Genomic DNA, 18,610 nt, shown 5'->3' with positions numbered 1-18,610 from the left:
TCTCTAAATTAAGTTTATTCCTCCTCCTCCTTGATGTTTACTTGTTGGTGGCAACTTGCATGACAGAGGCTTGGATGCCACATAATGAAGTCGAATGCTAAGAACTGGCAGTTAAGCAATACTGTTATCACAATCAAGTAAGCATGCTTATGAGGTGTTGCACGACTGCATTTAGTTTGTGTTGGGTACCACGCCGCTGCAAATTCACGCAAGAGAGTCAAACACACAATATACTTCTTTTAGAGTATTTATTCAACAATATAAATGTTATACAAACTGTTCAAAAAATGTAAACGTTCATATTTTCCTCAAACATAACGCTGATTGAAATGCACATTATGCATATTTTGACTGCTAGTTGATCAGTGGCAAATTCACAATAAACGTCGCATATTCATTTAATCTGAGATATTGTTATTCTTCTTGTGATGGTGTCCTGCAAAAACAAATGTATAAAAAATATGAATATGCAGCTTCTATCATATAATCTAAAGCATGCAACAAAAAAACTATTCACGTCACTTTCACCAAAGCGCAGATATAGCTGACTTGCAAAGTTTGTGCCCACAACAGGCCAATACCCATCATGTTAAAATACTTAATGACATTTGTATTGAATCATGTTTGTGCTTAATGTCATTAGTTTACTGCTAACACTGGAAATATAATGTCATTACAAATGAACATTTGCATTTGAATGAGTTCTGAACTCATTCAAATGTAGTTCAAACGTGATAGCGTATTCTCTGAACAAAAATACAAGCAAGTACAAAATTTTCTTTTCATCTACAACATGCAAATTATAATGCTAAAATATTTAATTTGTTAAATTCTTTTTGCAAGAAAGCTGTCCTTATTACTTTTATATAATTTGTTGTGCCATATTTGGCCATGCTGTTTACAATTGAATTCATACCTAGGTTGAGCATTGTTTGGAGTTATTTGGATAACAATCACTTGCTTACTGATACAAAATCTAAAATGTTTGAATTAACATAGCTGTACCTTAATATAATGAACACAGATATAACAAATTATCAGATATAACGAAGTCAATATAAAATTTCATCGGGCATGCTTTATTTCAATGGTGTATTCTGCTATCGGTTAACCTCCTTGCCTTTCCTCTCTCTCCTGCCATTACGAAATTCGGAATGTGGGATTTGACATGGTAACGGTTATAGTGAAGCAAATTTTAATTTGCATGTCCCGCAAAATATGTATTCTGGTGGCAATAATGTCCAATACAGTCGCTAACCAATTTTTTGACCAGCACCATTCCTGTGGCACCGCCACCTGCCCACTACCCTTAGCACCAATGTATAACAGCAATTACCTAAATTCTGCAAGCCACATGGTGGTTCGGTCATGACCAGCACGTGTGATGCCACAAACATGGTGGTCATGACAATTGCCGCCACATCGACTGACACGAAACTGCAACTTTGGTTGCATACTCCCAACGGGACGCTGGTTAGGCGTAACAGAATATGCAATGTGGCCGACAGAGCGGCCGGTGACGAGCCGTTGTGGGAAGCTTGTTTGCACTCGTTGCGTGAAATCAGGCGCACGGTCTAGATTAATGGCTGCAGTAGCAGGGTACTGATCCGCTTAATTCAGTGTCCAAAAAGTCTGTTGGCAGCGTGCATGTTTTTATGTTTGCACTCATAGACCTTATCGGCAATCGAGCATGAGATCAAATGCACGTGCTAGACTTACTGCCATAGTAGTGGAGTACGGATCCACGTGCACTCGGCTCCACGACTTAAATGTCTGGCAGCAGAGTACACGTTTCGGCCAGCAGCGTGGCTTGGTTGGGCTGCAGTCGGCAAGCCAATGTGCCCATCCCACGCCTGATGACACCAATCGCACGGTTGCGTATTCACAGCGGTGCAGAGTGCGTGTATGTACCATGTATTGTAGCTCCCGTGCCTCATATTGTCATGGCAAGATATCAAAGGGCCATCAAAATCCACAGGAGATCAGGCATAGGCCTGATCATTACTTGTGTGCATTATTTGTGACCAATATTTGTGTACATGCTTATAACGCATATCGGATATATAATGAAGATATTTTTGTGGCCGATGCTACTTCCTTATAACGAGGTTTGATTGTATAATAAAGCTCTAGGAGTTAGGGGCACACAATCAAGCTCTATGGAGAGTTAGCACTGGCAAAACTGCAGGCAGAAAGAACACTCGACACATTTTTTTCTAAGAAACCAAGCAATCATGTGTATGTTCTCACCTTTCTTGTGCTTGGGTGCCTTCAATTCACATGGAAAACTAGCACAGGACCAGTTGCCACCAGCACAGACACTGAAATTTTTGCATAGAATGAAGGAGCTTGGTTTTACAAGGAAATCCAGAACAGTCAGTATGTTGTTGCAAGACATGTGGTTGGAGTTAAGACAGTACAAAACAGTGAGTGCAAGACACCCAGGACCAGGATAGTACAACGGTTCTCTTCCACAACTTTTCAATTTCACACTTTGTCAGTGGTAAGGGTGGTGCTATGTTATCACTAGCATCGGTCAGTTATGAGCAGATCATAGGAAAAGATTGGAATTAAGCTAAAGGAACCTTTACAATATACTAGCCTAGGTGCACATCTGTAGAATCTGATGACATGATGACAGCTATAGGAATAGCATCAGCAAAGATGCACTAATGACTAATATGAGGCATCGCCCCATTGAACATGAAAACTTGTATCTGTCTGAAATCAGCATTGGTAGGTTTCAGATTTATAAACCTTGGAACTGCAAGTGGCTTTTACCTTACTGTCAGCGTTTTAATATTCGCGGGCTGCGTTGCATACTGCACTAACTTATTTTGACAAGTGTGAAGTTATGCCATCATCTTCTAGTGCTAAAACAAGAAAATGAGCTCGGAGTGTTTTAGCGTAATTACAGCGCTGCAGACATGAGAGTGTGCATGAAGTCTCCCAGAACAAGAGTAATTGCCAGACATTCTAACATACCGCTACCTGTGCAGTACTCTGATCTGCCGAGTGCCTGGTTCACCAAATGTATAGCCAACGTTCTCACAAAACATTTTACAATACGTATTGCAAGGAACAAAAAAAAAAAGAAGGGGGGGGGGGGGGAGTATATATGTCTAATCCGATAAACAGATTATTTGTTATGTAATAAGCCGACTGCAAGCCCTTTACTCACCCAAAATGCGCAGGAAAGCGTCATTTGGTAGGATATGAGACTACCGAAATTCAGAAAGAATTGCTTACTCTGTGGAATATTGCATATAAGCATATTAGCCGTAGAATGTTACCGATTTGTTTTCTTCCTGAAAGCACAATAAGTCTGCCAGGTAGCAAGACCACGCTACCACTTTCCATCACAGCACTCACTTCTCTGCTTCAAATCGTACAACTGTCAGCGTGTACGAATTCTGTTCACACGAAGAACAATCACAACTGTTGCCACAGTGGGCACTCCATAGGTGGACAGGTAATGGCCACGTGCTGTGCAAATTGATGCAACGTCAAGGCAGTAGTTATGCTTCATAAGCATGGTTCAGCGATATTTACCCTTGTACCAAAGGGTTATTAGATGCGACACTCAACTGCTGTGATGGTTTACTTGCATATGTGAATGTCACAATGCCTAAGCTCTGGTAAGTGAAACACTGCCCACACTATGCTAAGCATGAGAAGTACTGTTATGGAGAAAAGGAATTGTCTCGAGGTTTATTGGTGACAACAATGCTACAAAAGTTTTCTGCAACATCACAAGATGCATTAAATTTCCAATAGAAGTTGCTTCACATTCTACCATTGATTGAATGTATTTCTGAAAGTGATCAATAAAAAAGTAACTTTTGCTCCACTTGTTCTATTGCTATTAAATAACCTCCAGAACTAAATACAATCAATTTCCATGAATTTGACCGCAACCGAATCAAATGTGCGTCCACTTTCTATGTGTCCAGAGTAGAAAACTAATGTAGAATTAACATTAAAGCTCCTAAGCAAAGTAGAAATCTAACGTGCACCCAATTCTTAGCAAGAAAAATAGGCAAGGTTCCAAAATGTGCTGCACAATAGCAGCCAGCTCCCTAAAGTCAGCTTCGCCGCAGTACACCGGTTATGCAGTAAAGCACACGAACGCCGCAATGACTACTTTGGTTTCGTATCCGATTGCACCACGCAGGCAATTTCAGACCCAGTTTCCATAAAAAAAAAAAAAGGCGCACGTTAGAATCGTGTAAATACCGTAATCAAACATTGTAAGCTACGGTTATTGCTGAAAAATATTCCCAGGAACGAAGATGGCCGTTTTTGACGAGAGATGACATGTGTAACACATTCACTGTCACCTAAGCTCCGCTGAGACAGACGCTTCCACTAATGTCGCTATTGGCATCACAATAGGGGCGCCAGGCGTGTGCATGCTGGCTGGTGAAGTTCGAATTATTAGGCGAAGGCCAATTTCAGGATCAAAATAATGAAAGCTTACGCCCTTAGAAATGCATGGACTCCCGCCAGAACCTTCGGTTGAAGTCGAATTAACCGGAGTCGAACTAACGGAAGTCTACTCTACTGGTCTGTATTTAAGCCTCACGCAGGCAATGCATGCACACAGCTGATGTGCAGCTCTCCATGGTCAAGATTTACATACCAGTTGCTGCAATCAATCATTATTTCATCTCCATCTTTATAGTAGCGGTCCTCCAAGGGGCAACCTGCAGGAATTCACAAAATAAATGTTGCTGTAATAGGGCAATAGAATGTGATAACACTAATTATTAAAATGTAATTTAAAATATGTTCCTGCAGCAAACAGGACCATGAATTTTTTTCACGACCATGCAGAAATACCGCAAGAGTAGCAGGACTATGCCACAGTCCAACAGCCACAACATAGAACAGAATGGCCAGACAAAACATTTTTGTAATTCAGACAGGATATTTGGCTAGAGGAGCTAACAGATGCTACATCTTTGTGTTTTCAGCATTGAGTCTATTGCAACACCCCTATATTTGGGATCTGTGACCCAAATGTTTTGGTTTTACTTACCTCAAACACATCCAATGTCACTTCAAAGCTAACAGTGCAGCTTAGCTATTACACACACTTTGGTTGCATATAATTCTTTTTCTATGTGATGCCCACACCAAAAATCTCAACCTAGCAACAGAAGTGCTACACAGCATATATACGACTATTTAGTGCCACGCAGCTTCACAGCAGAAGCCAGAAGCGGTCTTCAATGCTGTTGTCAATGGGTCATCAATAAACCTGGCGAGTTAATTGTGAATGCAACTTCAGTAGGAGTGTCTTGACCCTTTAAAGCCAGTTGTCGTGAATTTGCTACATGCTGGCGACGCATTCACAGACGATCACTTTCGGCGATACTATCACTTTTACGTGACGTACTGCTCAACCAGCTAATCAGCTCATTCGGTTTTGCTCAACGAGCCAGCACGCGCGCACTGATATTGCCGAAAGCGACTTTCCGAGAATACATCCTTTGAATAAATGAAGCCTACGTCCCGGCAATATGTGTTGTGGCTCAAGTGCCCGTTGTCACACATTCATAGCAATGTCTTCTAGCACTGACATGCAGTGCCACCTAGTAACAACAGTGAGTGGTAGGCTGGCAACCATTGTTTAGAGACAGGATCGACAAGGTGCTCATACGTGCAACACCAACTATTTTCTAGACTGAAAATAAAGGAAGTTCATGCTTCCAAAATTTTCTTCATATTGTTTACATCCGAGAGATTATGTTGGGTATTGTTGTGCCATAGCACCTGCCTTCATCGCCACCCGTCCCTCTCGGTCCTGCCGACTAGTCGCCAACGGGACGCGGCGACATAATGCGACGCGGGTGGCTCAGCAACCGCCCCGTCTGGATCCTGTCAACGAGTCGCCAAGGGGATGCGACGACAAAATACGGCGCGGGGGGACCTCGGAAACTGCCCCGTCTGTGTCCTGCCGACGTGCAAGCAGCCCCGGCCATCATCGCCACCCGTCCCTCGGGGTCCTGTCGACGAGTCGCCAGGGGGACGCGACGACACAATGCGACGCGAGTGACGTCAGCAACCGTCCCCTCTTCCTCGTGTCGACGAGGAGCCGCTGCCAAGGGGATTTAAGGAGGAACCGGCCCATTGTTAAGCCAGAGAGTCGCCACCAGCCGCCCAGTCGGTCTGATGCGCTCTTACAGCTACATGTACGCTATTGCCCACTACCTGTAAATATTGTATAAAGCTTTTCGTCTCCTCTTCGCCTGCTTCAAAACTCAGTCTCTCGTCCCCGACCCCGAGTCGCAACAGTGGATGGCAGCTATGGGATTGGCGAACCAGTATCTGAACAGCGGATGGCAAGCTGCGAGATACGAGGCCCGAAGACGACTGCTACACCGCTCGATGGCAGCTACCAGATCGACCGGCGTCAACCACTTTGGCTGGGTGAGTGCCCGATGTTTGCTTTTCATGTCGCCAGACCCCTCTAGCACAGGCAGATGTTAGTAGAGTCTTTTGTTTTGGTAGGCTATTATTTGAGTGTTTTGTTGTTTTGGTAGGCTAGGATTACGAATTTACCTTCCTTGAATAGTCGATTCTAGTTTAAGGTAAGGGTAAATTTTGTGGGTAAGCAACACGAGGAACGAGATCGCGATGGAGGAATTCAAAGTTCAGGACCTCATTCAAATTTGCGAGGAGTTGGGCATTTCCGCCGGCTCCGAAAAAGCAAGGAAAGCGATTCTTGACGTGATGCGAGCAGAGGACGTGACGACCGAGGAAGCCGAAGAGGCTTGGGAAATGATTGTGGAGAGAAAGCTCGAGGCAAAAGAACGCGAGAGATGTGAGAGGCACGAGCTGGAAGCGAAAGAGCACGTAAGTCCCGAGGAAAAGGCAAGGCGAAAGAGCCGCCGACAGAATCAAACATGGATATGGCGCACAGCACGATATCATCTCCACACCTTCAGGGCGGCCGAGAATATGATTAAATTTCTTGCTGATTTTGAAAAAGTGTGCGAAGGAGAAGGTGTCAACCGGGACCTCTGGTCCGAGCGGTTGATCCTGCTGCTCCCTTGTAGTCTCGCGTGCGTTTTGGAAAGCCTGCTTGATGAGGAGAAGCGGGACTACGATGAAGCTAAGAAGGCTTTGTTGAGTCATTTTGATGCTGTAAGTCAGGCCGACTGCCAGGACCAATTTGATAGCCACAATGCCGAGCCTGTTGAGGAGAGACCGCGTATTGAGAAGGCTACTAGCTCAGTACGCCAGGGAAATGGTATGGTGCCATTGTTGCACACGCTTATCGACCAGCGGGAACACATTGTTGTGTCGCCGTCTAAAGAAGCCACTTTGGAAATTGTGGCCGACGACGAAGGTCAGAAAGAAATTCTGCGCCCTTTTGATGACAGCGATACACTCAGGCTAGTCAAGGAGAGACCGCAGGGCAAGCCGTCTAGCTCAGATGGCGTCGGATGCAGTTGTGTTCTGTTAGAAGTACAGACACCTAGCGACGACCACGAGGCTAGCTTGGTTTTGCCGCCCGGAGCTATGTCGTTGCGACGAGAAGGCAGGGCACCTGCGAGTACGAGTGCCGAGACCGCGAGCTTTGTGAGCCGCGCCGAGGGCAAACGACGAAGGCGCAAGCCGAGAAAGTCGGACTCGGGCGGCGATACGGGCCAGGTCAAGCGCTCCAACAGCCAAGCCGTTAGGAAAAAGCGGAGTAGGGTGAACCCGAAGCTTAGGCGGCTGCTGAAATCTAGAATAGGCGTGAGGCGCGTCGCAAGAGAAAGGTTTGCACATGTCGCAAATGCCGCCAGTTCTTAGTGGTGTCAAGGCATTGTAAGCAGAACAACGTAGCGAAGCGTCGGGTATGCTCGATAGTCTGCTGCAATGGCCTCTCCCTTTCTGGGGGAAAGAAAGGTGACTGCCCAGCGGTCAAAGGGACAGCGCGCACGCGGGTCCGTGAATGCGCCGCTCTCCCAGTATTTGTTGGCCGCGGGTCGAAAGTCGCCGGTGCTTGCAGCTCTTGTTTCTTCTTGTGTCGCGACTGGACTACGCGTAGACCTGAGGATGGGAGACCCTCTCGAGCGCGTCTGAAACGACGTGTTTGCGCACACCTAGCGATTAAGAGCATACCACCTTGAAAGCCGATTTTATTGTCTTTTTAGTAATAATTTTGTTTTGTTTGTTTCGTTGCGTTAAAGTTCAGTCGCGTGTTGAGCCTATGAAAGGTTGGATGTGCAGAGAAGAGCGCATCTTTTATGCTCTGGTCCCTTTTATTCGCGAGACACCGACATTTTTTAGTTGGTTAATCATTTTACTGAGACCTGATTGCTGAACGCTCAAGTAGAGAAAGCGTCAGTGTTTTCATTTGTTTGTTGTTTTTACGTTTAACCTAGGCTAGACAAAGCCTAAATGCTTAATTTAGATTATGACTTGTTTTTGTATTGTACGCGTTAGTTGTGTCAGTGTATAATTTTGATTCACCTTTGCTTTCATGTAGTTCGTGCGAGTTTTAGTATCTGTTTTTTGTTTGTTTTTTTGTTAGGACCGCTTCTGTGCTTTAAAAATGTGGTGCTCGTTTTGCCGAGCGCATTTTGACAGCACTAAGTGGAGGGCTATTTCTTTATGCGGTGACAGTTGTCGGGTTTAATTCCGTACTTTTGCGAAGTGGCGCCCAGGCGCACAGATTAGCTGCGTTCAGCCTTTGCGTCATGGCTTTCGAGGGCAAAATTAAGTCATCTTCGGCAACCTTGATCTTTGCCAACCCGCCCGCATTACAGCTGAGAATCGCTTGCGACGCAATTCTGATTTGATTAAGACTCGCGCATTGACAATTAAAGAAAAAAAAAAGAAAAGGTCCGTATCTCGAATTTCTCTTTCAGATACGTGTCTCGTGTTGTTCGGAATTTTTTTTTTTTTGTTTTGTTTTGTTTTGTTTAGCGTAGCCAGATCTCGGAAAATGCTTTGTTCGATGATTTTGGTCTGGCGGTTTGAAGAGCATTCGGAGGGTGCTTGCTTTGGCCGGAGTGGTTTGGCGTTGTTGATTCTCGGTCGTTCCAGTGGACATTATCAGGACCGAGCAGCATAAAAGACCACCGGCGGGAAAAGCGGCAGAGCCGATACCTCCAAACCATCCTAGACGTCGCTCAACCAGCGCATCCAATCTTCCGAGCTGCGTCGGACAGCTCGACCTCTGGATGCATTGTCTGGCGGCGGGGGTGCTGTTGTGCCATAGCACCTGCCTTCATCGCCACCCGTCCCTCTCGGTCCTGCCGACTAGTCGCCAACGGGACGCGGCGACATAATGCGACGCGGGTGGCTCAGCAACCGCCCCGTCTGGATCCTGTCAACGAGTCGCCAAGGGGATGCGACGACACAATACGGCGCGGGGGGACCTCGGCAACTGCCCCATCTGTGTCCTGCCGACGTGCAAGCAGCCCCGGCCATCATCGCCACCCGTCCCTCGGGTCCTGTCGACGAGTCGCCAGGGGGACGCGACGACACAATGCGACGCGAGTGACGTCAGCAACCGTCCCCTCTTCCTCGTGTCGACGAGGAGCTGCTGCCAAGGGGATTTAAGGAGGAACCGGCCCATTGTTAAGCCAGAGAGTCGCCACCAGCCACCCAGTCGGTCTGATGCGCTCTTACAGCTACATGTACGCTATTGCCCACTATCTGTAAATATTGTATAAAGCTTTTCGTTTCTTCTTCGTCTGCTGAAAGAGTCCGTCTATCGTCCTCCACCCCGAAGTCACAACAGTATGCAGCGAGCTTGAGGATGCAGTTAATTTTTGCATTACCGCTTTGGCTATGGTATGTCGCGAATTTGATACATTCAGCATTTGGAGTACTTGATGGCTGTAGCTACATGTTGTCCAATGACCTGAAAAGTGCCTTGCTTATAGGCAGGGAATGTATGTTCGGTTCTTTTACGGTAGGAAGGGGCTTCGTGTGCACCTTCCATCGAAGGATATAAGCAACAAAAGTTGCCTGAGAGGAAGAGAAGTCTTGCGAAGTCGGTGCCTGTAGCCAGAAATTTTTTCGGGGGTAAGGGGCACCCACTTGGCCAGGGTAGGAGGGCGGGGCAGACGGCTGTTGTGGCATGCCATTTTATGCCAGGTATCCTTGGTATGCAAATTTTTGGAGGGGGGAGGGCACATGCCTGTAGTAGTGGGTAACTCCAGATTGCTTTTAGCTACATGGTGTTCTGCAACAAGTACCTAATGTACACAACAAGTACCTAAAGTACACGAGCATCTTTGCATTCAGCCCCCATCGGAATGCGGCCACCACAGCTGGGACTGAACCTGTGACGTTGAGCTCAGCAGTTCAAAGCCACACCCATTGAGCTATCGCAGTGGGTACTACCCGTAGCTGTAAAGCTTTAATAAAACGAGAAGAGCATAATGGCTGGCACAACATTTCGTTTGAGGTGGTGATTTTCCATTCAACGAATGTATGCTAAATGTTTTGTCTCCATAGATTCTTTAAATGTACCAAGCCACTGCTGTATAGCAAACAGTGTAATGTTTTGTGGCAGGCATCTGTTGTTGAGCATCAAATAGAAGCCGAAGTGCCATCTCAATGGCACAGGAAAGGCAATTATGGATGAACGACTTGCTTTGAAAAACCTTGAACAGGCTTTCAATAATGAACCACATGGCCTATTATTAATAAGAAATCCGCAACTGCACTGCACATCACTGATGGGCTAATTGACACAAGTGCTCTCAATTAGAACTAGAATTAGCATGTTCAAAACCTAAGACAACATATAAGTGTAGAGTTACATGTTCATTTCGTAGGAAATGCTTACTCTTGATAGGTGGGCGATAAGATGGCCGCATGAAGCTCTGAAACTCTCGTCGAGAAAGCAGCCAATCTGAGTTCTTGTCTGCAACCTCAACCATGGCATCAACACAGAGGGTTCTATAAGAAAAAAAAAAAATAAAAGGAAATGCATGATTCCAGCAATTGTGAAGGTAAAGTTGTTTTTTTTTTTTGTTTTTTTTTAATGAAAGCTTTCAACACTTTTCAATAAATGATTCTAGATGAACATATGTTAACCTTCTACTCAAACCAAAACATGCAGTTACACCAACCATGACATCTATATAATGTGAAGTGCTAAAGTGCTATAAACAAAAAGGAAGGTCTCTGACAAAATTTTGTCAAAAGTGCCAGATGGGTGTGTTAGTGGCCTAAACATATGATCTAAAGGTGCAGACACTGCTCACATCAACACGCGAAAACCATCACAGATGCTCAATTCTTACTACATAGCAGCTATTAACAATATATTACCAGTACTAAGGTGTTAAATATATGTGACAGAGCGATGAAGAAGACGTTTTGAGAGCACTTGAAGAAAACGAAGCTCGGGACTTCGCGTGCTTACTATGATCTTGTCAGCCGCTGCCAGTCTTGTAAATACACTGTAAATACATTTCTTATTCCTTTTCCCCGTAACATTTTCATATAAAGGTTACATAATTTATGTAATCTTGGTGCTGCATACCACTGGCTTTTCCTGATAATTTGTAAATGTCCACACATTGCGACACAGCAATTGGGCATCTCAGCTGCACACCTAAGCCCGCCTACAGGACACAGAGGGCCAAGCAAACAGCCAACAAATAATTTGTGACCATAATTAATGCACTTTGTACTGCGAATTTAGGAACTTGAGATTTCACAAGCTGCCTACAATATGCACAGTGTGACAGAAGGCTTCAATAGATAATAAACTACACTGAGTCTTTTTAATGTTTTTCTCACTGAGATGCGCAAAATTACATTTGTGATGCCAAAACAAAATGCAAACCAGAATGGGTGAATTGTTCTTACCAAAGTGTTCCTACTAGTGTTAATCATGGCAGCTATGCAACAAGTAGAGCTTTAGATAAAGGGCAGCGACTTACGCTGCCAGTTCCCCTCTGTGCTTCAGCCACGAATGGAACATTGTGTTGTTTCGCCGCACACACTTTGAAAGCTCGTGTGTGCTGAGGAAATCATCAGCATCATGGTCACAGCTGTCAAAAACATCATCCACAACCCTTGGGTAGTGCCTGTCATGTGAAACCTGGTGGCAAGAAATAAAGCATTAAAATTTAGTACAACGTATTAGGCGGACATGCATAAAGACATGCAAAAAATGGCAGCACAATGAAATGTTTTCCAAAGCAGGGGAATATGGTACAATATTTGATTAAAACAAGATGAGTTATGTGTACTTATATGTCATGAGCAGGTTAATTAGCATGTGCAATTAGCCACCAGCTGCTAAGACTGAGGTTAACTCAGTTCTTATGACCACACCTAAACAAGGAAAGTTATGATGAAAACCAACATAAACACTTATGAGCATGTGTGCCCGTACAGTTTTACCAAATTAAGTCAAAAATACACCACTACACTAGAGGTCAAAAGATAGGCTTCTGAAGGGGCCCTGAACCACTTTTTATCTAAGTAGAGAAAGACATTTGAAGTGAAAAAACACTATTTCAGAAATACTTTGCCGAAAAAAGTAATTCAATGCATTCAGCAAAAGAGGAGTTATTGGCAATCAAACACGGCCTTGGCTGTGCTCCCCCTTCCTCCTTCAATGCCTTGCACAGCGAAGGCTACGGTGAGGTGGGGTGTGGCCACAAGGCTTTGCCTTTGCAATGACACCGTGGCGCGCAGTTCAGATTTCATTTTGGATGTTAATATAGACGTCATGAATTCCCTATTTTGGTGCCTACGACGCTCTAAACGTAAGTGAAACGCGGTTGTCCTCAGCAAGCCACACTGTGCCGAGCCAGTGGACTCGTGCCGGTACCCCGTAATGTAGCCAACCACAGTGACCAATAGCAGCCATGTATTGGAATGTGCTTTATTCGGAATAAAGCACACAGAAAAGAGTGAGGATCATGACTTCTGTTGAAACGAGATCGTTTGAGAGAAAGGTGACTTCGCACTCTGCTTGCGAGCTCTACGTACCACGTACGAAAGCAAAACTTGGCTGAGATGGTCACAGTAGTGTATGCTGCCCGCGGACTATGTTATTTCACCAAACCCGAGGAGTGGTTCAGGGCCCCTCTAAGTAACCCAAGTCAAAAGGGCAGCAAATTCGTGTAATGTTCTTAAGTAAGTTGATGAACCAAGCTTTTGCTTTTTTAATTAAGACACCTGGAGACTGAAGGCATTGGGTGCAGATACAAAGAAGAAAGAATCACACCAACATCGCTAGTGCTTTGGTTGTAATTTTTTTTAGTGGAAGTGTATAAGCAACGGATGGTAACATTCAACAAAAGCAGCCACGGGTAATGTCACTGCTTGGGTGACACAATCGCTTACCTTAGATTCCAGAAGTTCCACAAAGTGCCTTCGAATACGATCCCTTTCATGTTGGAAGCAAACAACTAAAACGAGAAAAGACGGCACCTTTCAGATTCAGTGACCGCACTGTATGCGTACCTCTGCTACAGAGAGGTTACTTTCTGATAAAGCTGTTGGTGATTCATAAGTACTACATTTTTATTCGGGAAAAGAGTGCTGGAATTCTTATGAGAGAAAGATAACCAACAAGCTTTACGTGTTTTATTAATTTTAAATATGAACATATAGGATAAGCACAGACTAAGCACAGTCTCAGAAAAATGAATTAGTGTCATTTGGACCACATGATTAAACTCCAGCCTCGCTCGCTTACAGAAAGCTACCAAGCTGTCCTGCATGGCAAACTGCTTATTCTGCCATGATCTGATGTATTATGATCTGAGGTGCTGGGCCCAAACGTGCCCAGCACCTACCGTTAGACGTCGCTGGCTGGCTCCGGAGAGCCCCAGAAGCCGCTGTTGCCGCGTTCAAGACAAGGCTGCTCACGTCTGTACCATTGGGTGTGCAGGAAGCGACGGAACAATTCTCAGCATTCGCAGGCAACTGCGTGCCACGCTTCATGTCCCGAAAGCCACGCGCAAACTTCTCTGCAGTCCACTAGATGGTGCAACGTTTTCAGAAAAAAGTGCGCGAGAGGAGCCTGGTTGCCACATGATGTGTTTCTAAGCATTCACACACACCAGTGTGCCATGCATTTCTGAGGCCGCGTGCAAGCTTTGCAGCAACGGTGCTAGATGGCGCAGAGTGCTTTAGGAAAGCGCAAAAGAGGAGTCCCGCTGCTGAACACCGCCTCATGCATAACTCGTTTCGTTGGAGGCAATATGTTGTGTCACTATATTGATTCAATGCTACATGCATTAACGTCGACAGTCATCATGTGATGGGTTCTGTTGAATTTTAAATTATGTTCTGCATTTGAAGTGTTTTTACATAAATTTTTCTTTCTTGCAAAAATGTGAAGTCGTTCATTTTCATGCCTTCCACTAGCATCATTTTCCACGCAATCAAGAATAAATCCCGAAAAATTAAATAAGCTGGTGATTCAAGAATGTTACCTGGTTTCTGGTGATACTTGTGATGAGGATGCTTGGCTTTGGCTAGAAGGAAAAAGTTTGAAATTAAACTTTACAGGCTAGACATTTTCGGTAACAGCGTGATACCTCTAAAGCCTTGCCTATGATTTCGTAAATCTTCTTCAGAAAGAATACCTGCTTGCTTGTGTTTGTATAGGCTTCAACAGGTTGAGTTGATCTTACAGGACAAGCACTTGTTTCAACACTAGCATCAATTACTATTCAATTAATAATGTCAAGTGAATAATCATTCCATTTAAAAAGTTCGTGTTATGGAACACCTTTATTCTTCATATGGGACAAAACACAGTACTGCAATTAACATCTTCAAAGTTCGTGTGATACCAGAAATGCTCACATTTTTTGCAGATTCCCTTGTGCTTGATGGATATGTGTTTCTGCCAGACGCATGCATCTTTGTGAAGTAGGCAGTGGTTGTCGTACGTCACTCCGTTGGTGCCGCACACAGGCTTGTAGTGGGAAGGGCAGTGCTGAACACATTGGCATGACGCAAGGCCGTTGTCCAATATCCGGCACACTCGCCCAGGCCGGCATATCACAGCGGCGCAGATGTCCAGCTGACTGTCTGAGAGGCGGGAAAGCGGATTAACTCATTCTAAACGGCGGCAACTTTGCGCTCATGCAACTGAAGAAACCTACATAACAGACAAGTCATTTTAAACAGTTCGAAAGGCAAAGAAAGAAAGGAAAACTGAGTGTTTACCTGAGAAGTCATCTTTAACCGGCACCTGTACCAAGGGAAGAAAGCTCATTTGAGTGCTTCCCTCATTGTGACACCAAAGCGACATATGTTTCAGACAGAAGACCACACTTCTCTAACGTAGTACGAAGTACGCTCGTGAGAAAATCGCTAATAAACACGAGTGAATAACGCAGTGCTCACAAACTACACGCCCATGTACTCACCGACGCAGCGGATGCCCAATGAGCGACGAAAAGGAACCACGCCTGAAGTGAATGAAGCAAACAACGTTGAATCATGCGTCCGGCACAGTTACGGAAAAAAGTTTTAAAAGTTTCGCTAACTTCGTATTCGTCGCTCGCACGACTAGAAACAATCGACTTACGTGTGAAAGCCTCATTGTGGGTGTTGCCAAGCGTCTCAGAAGCAAGTGACGCCGCTCATGCGAACGCCAGTAATCAAATTGAGTACGGTTCGGAAAGACGATCGCACGATCCCGCAGCGGAAACCATGCCTTTGAGTAGCATCCGCTGTATCCGTTTCAGAGAGGAGGAGGAAGGGCAAACGTCAGCGGATTGCACTAGTGGCGCCATCCTTTGGCGATGACTAATACTTATTCATGTTTTTCTTGCGCGGGATATCTTGAACTATTGAAAGAAGAAACGAAATGTAGGTATGTATGTATGTATGTATGTATGTATGTATGTATGTATGCTTTATTTCCACAAAAAAGTAAATACAGCCTTGCGGGGGTAAAGTCGGGAAAAAAGCTGCTCGTAGCAGCTTGACCAGCCCCAAAAACCCGTAAAATAATAAGGAGCAGCAGAGCGGAAATACAGTTTTCTCAAGTACTTACAATTGAAGCACTACAACATATCATGCATACGAGATCGCAAACCGGGCGAGAAAAAACAAAAGCAAAAAGAAAACAGAAACAAAAGTAAGAGATTTTGTGCAAAACCTCACAAAATCTCACTGCACTTGATAAGCATATAGGCAATGTACAACTCACATATGATAGAAAAAGTCAAGAATATTGGGAAGAGAACAAGACACAATATCAATTTTGTTAACAATAAGATCATTTAGTAAGCGAGGTAGCCTGGAGCGCAGCATTTGTGATCCATATTTAGTGCGCGATTGTGGTACGTGCCAGTACTCTGGCTTTCTTGTACTGTATGGGGTTTCGTGTAGCTTCAAGTTAGCCATAAAAGTAATGTGGTTTATGTTTCTTTTCTGTTCATTTTTATACGCAAGCACTAGACGATACTTTAAAAGGGCCTGTACTTTCGGTGTCTTAAGTTTATGAAATAAATAAGCTGAAGGGAAATCATATGGTTTATTACAAATAGCGCGAAGAGCCTTCTTTTACAGTATGTACAACCTGTTGATATTTGTTTCCGAAGTGGTAGCCCAGACAAGACAACAATAATTTAAATGGCTGAGAAAAAGTGAATTATATATATATATATATATATATATATATATATATATATATATATGTGTGTGTTCAACACAATAAAGCACGAACAAGGTAGCCAGTTTTCAACGAGCGAATTTCCCGCTGAGGTTTTTCAGATGAGTGATGACGAAAGTTACCTCCTAGCTCTTGCCTCTCTCACATGCAAGATTATCGCAGGAAGTAGTCCCACATGTTGCGTGCATACCTGATACGCGCTAGATTTACTGCGTATGCTACCAAAGGTCCTTTGGTAGCAAATGCAGTAACTCTAATGCGCGCGGATGTCTGCACGCCGCGGTAGCACAGTGCAGACCAAGGAACTAAGGTGATGATCACCGTTGTTGCACTCGGCAAGACGTGGAAATGTAGCGGCGTCGGCAGTGATCGGAGCATGCCACCGGCGCTTGCACGGTGATCGGCGAGACCACCAACTAAATACTACTGTCAGGGCATGTCAAATGACTTAACTTGATGTTTCGCGATGTGAGCGCGGTTGGTTAAGCGCAGTTACTTTCAAAGAATTCAACAGTCTATCACTGAAGCTGAAGAAAGCACAGCGGAAATATTTGTTTCCTGTAAAGCCTGTTTCACGTGAGGCGACTGAAGCGGAAAAAAATCAGCGCAGTCACACGCGTCGCAATGCGATTTTTAGAGGTAATTGGGTTGCGTTAGTTTTTATCGCTGACAATCCCGTAGTGCAAGAGGAACCGAAAGGAAATCAGCACGCCATTCACTCGAAGCGACCACGCCCGATTTACGCGAGTGGTCAAGAGCACGGATGAATAATGGTCAACGCTCCCACAGCAGGCTTGCAAGGGCTTCACGTATCGGTGGCAAATGTTCGTGGTCCTCGGGTGTCGCGAAAAGAAATTCCGCGCAAATTTGGCATGCAGCTAGTCAAAGAATGATTCTGAATGAACAGCTTGTTCGCAGGACCCAATTGCTACGTACAAAATTTTGCAAGATATATTACGTTAACAACTAGAATGTGGAAAGTGAAACGCAAAAAGCATTCATGATAAATTGCGACAAATGATACATTATCATATTCTTTTCTTGCTTCTTCTTTTAAATTATTTCAGGTACGTCTGAAAAAAAGAAATCGCACTTCGTTTTTTTTTTTTTTTAACACTAAATGTGCCTTTATTTTCGTGACTCTGTCACATCTGTGGAAGTTCTTAACTGCCAAAACAGCGCAAAAAGACGCGACGTTGAAAGGCCGAAACAGGCATACCCAACACCTACATCGGAAGGTGCTATATAGTGAAAGCTGTATACAGAGTTATGTTCTGGTAGTCTATAATAGTGTGTTTGTATTCACATGTCTCAGATCCCTCAGTAAATTTTTTTCCCCACTACTCATATGTGTCTGCTCCTTTCTGCGACTTGTCAGTGTGCGTTATTTTTATAGCATGTATCTGCATTACGTACTGTACCACGCCCATTATGCGAGTTCTTAACTTATATTGTATGTGTTGCATTAGCCGATGTAAGAGCAAAACGGCATGCTTCTTTAGTGCAGCTAGCGTGCGCACACTTAAATTTGCGTAATCCGTAATCATTTAGTGAATATACGAGGAACCAAGAAGAATATAGAAGAATCAAGAATATATCGGACGCTCGTGATTAGAGTGTCACGTTAAGTTTTTTGTCAAAAGAATATCAAATTACGAAAACCGCACGCCTAACTGCGAGTTATAGACAGCTTGCCACGTAAGTACGTGTAACGTAGTTGTGCGAGTAAGAAAATTTCTATCCTATGACTCACGCGTTGACCGACCATTCCAGTTTTCTCTGTGTCGTACGTGTCGCAAGATTGTCAAGTGGATGTAACTCGTTTGCCTTCTTCATTTACATACTGTATAGTTCTGCGACACATTTATACTTTGTTATACTTATGCTGGTGGTGGAAACTTTCGTTCCATATACAGTACGTACGGTGGCGCTTATATTGGAAGTCTTTTTGCGGCGCTCATTTTTTATTATTATTAGGGATAGGCGAATATT

General features: G+C 44.3%; 1 protein-coding gene across 1 annotated transcript; it reads right to left on the bottom strand.

The window, feature by feature from the left end:
• Positions 1-231: 231 nt before the first annotated feature.
• Positions 232-15,785, bottom strand: LOC119455643 (follistatin-related protein 1-like). The gene is made up of 11 exons (XM_037717061.2): positions 15,527-15,785; positions 15,366-15,407; positions 15,163-15,187; positions 14,797-15,024; positions 14,421-14,462; positions 13,324-13,388; positions 11,907-12,067; positions 10,802-10,914; positions 4,643-4,706; positions 2,251-2,321; positions 232-436 (listed from the first exon to the last, which is right to left on the bottom strand). Exons 1-11 carry the CDS (start codon positions 15,539-15,541, stop codon positions 399-401), a joined length of 864 nt encoding a protein of 287 aa, XP_037572989.1. The 5' UTR covers positions 15,542-15,785; the 3' UTR covers positions 232-398.
• Positions 15,786-18,610: the final 2,825 nt, after the last annotated feature.

This window comes from Dermacentor silvarum, chromosome 6 (assembly GCF_013339745.2).
Source record: "Dermacentor silvarum isolate Dsil-2018 chromosome 6, BIME_Dsil_1.4, whole genome shotgun sequence".
NCBI classification, from domain to species: Eukaryota; Metazoa; Arthropoda; class Arachnida; order Ixodida; family Ixodidae; genus Dermacentor; species Dermacentor silvarum.
Note: the sequence above shows the minus strand (reverse complement) of the source record. Positions and strands in the feature narration are given on the sequence as shown.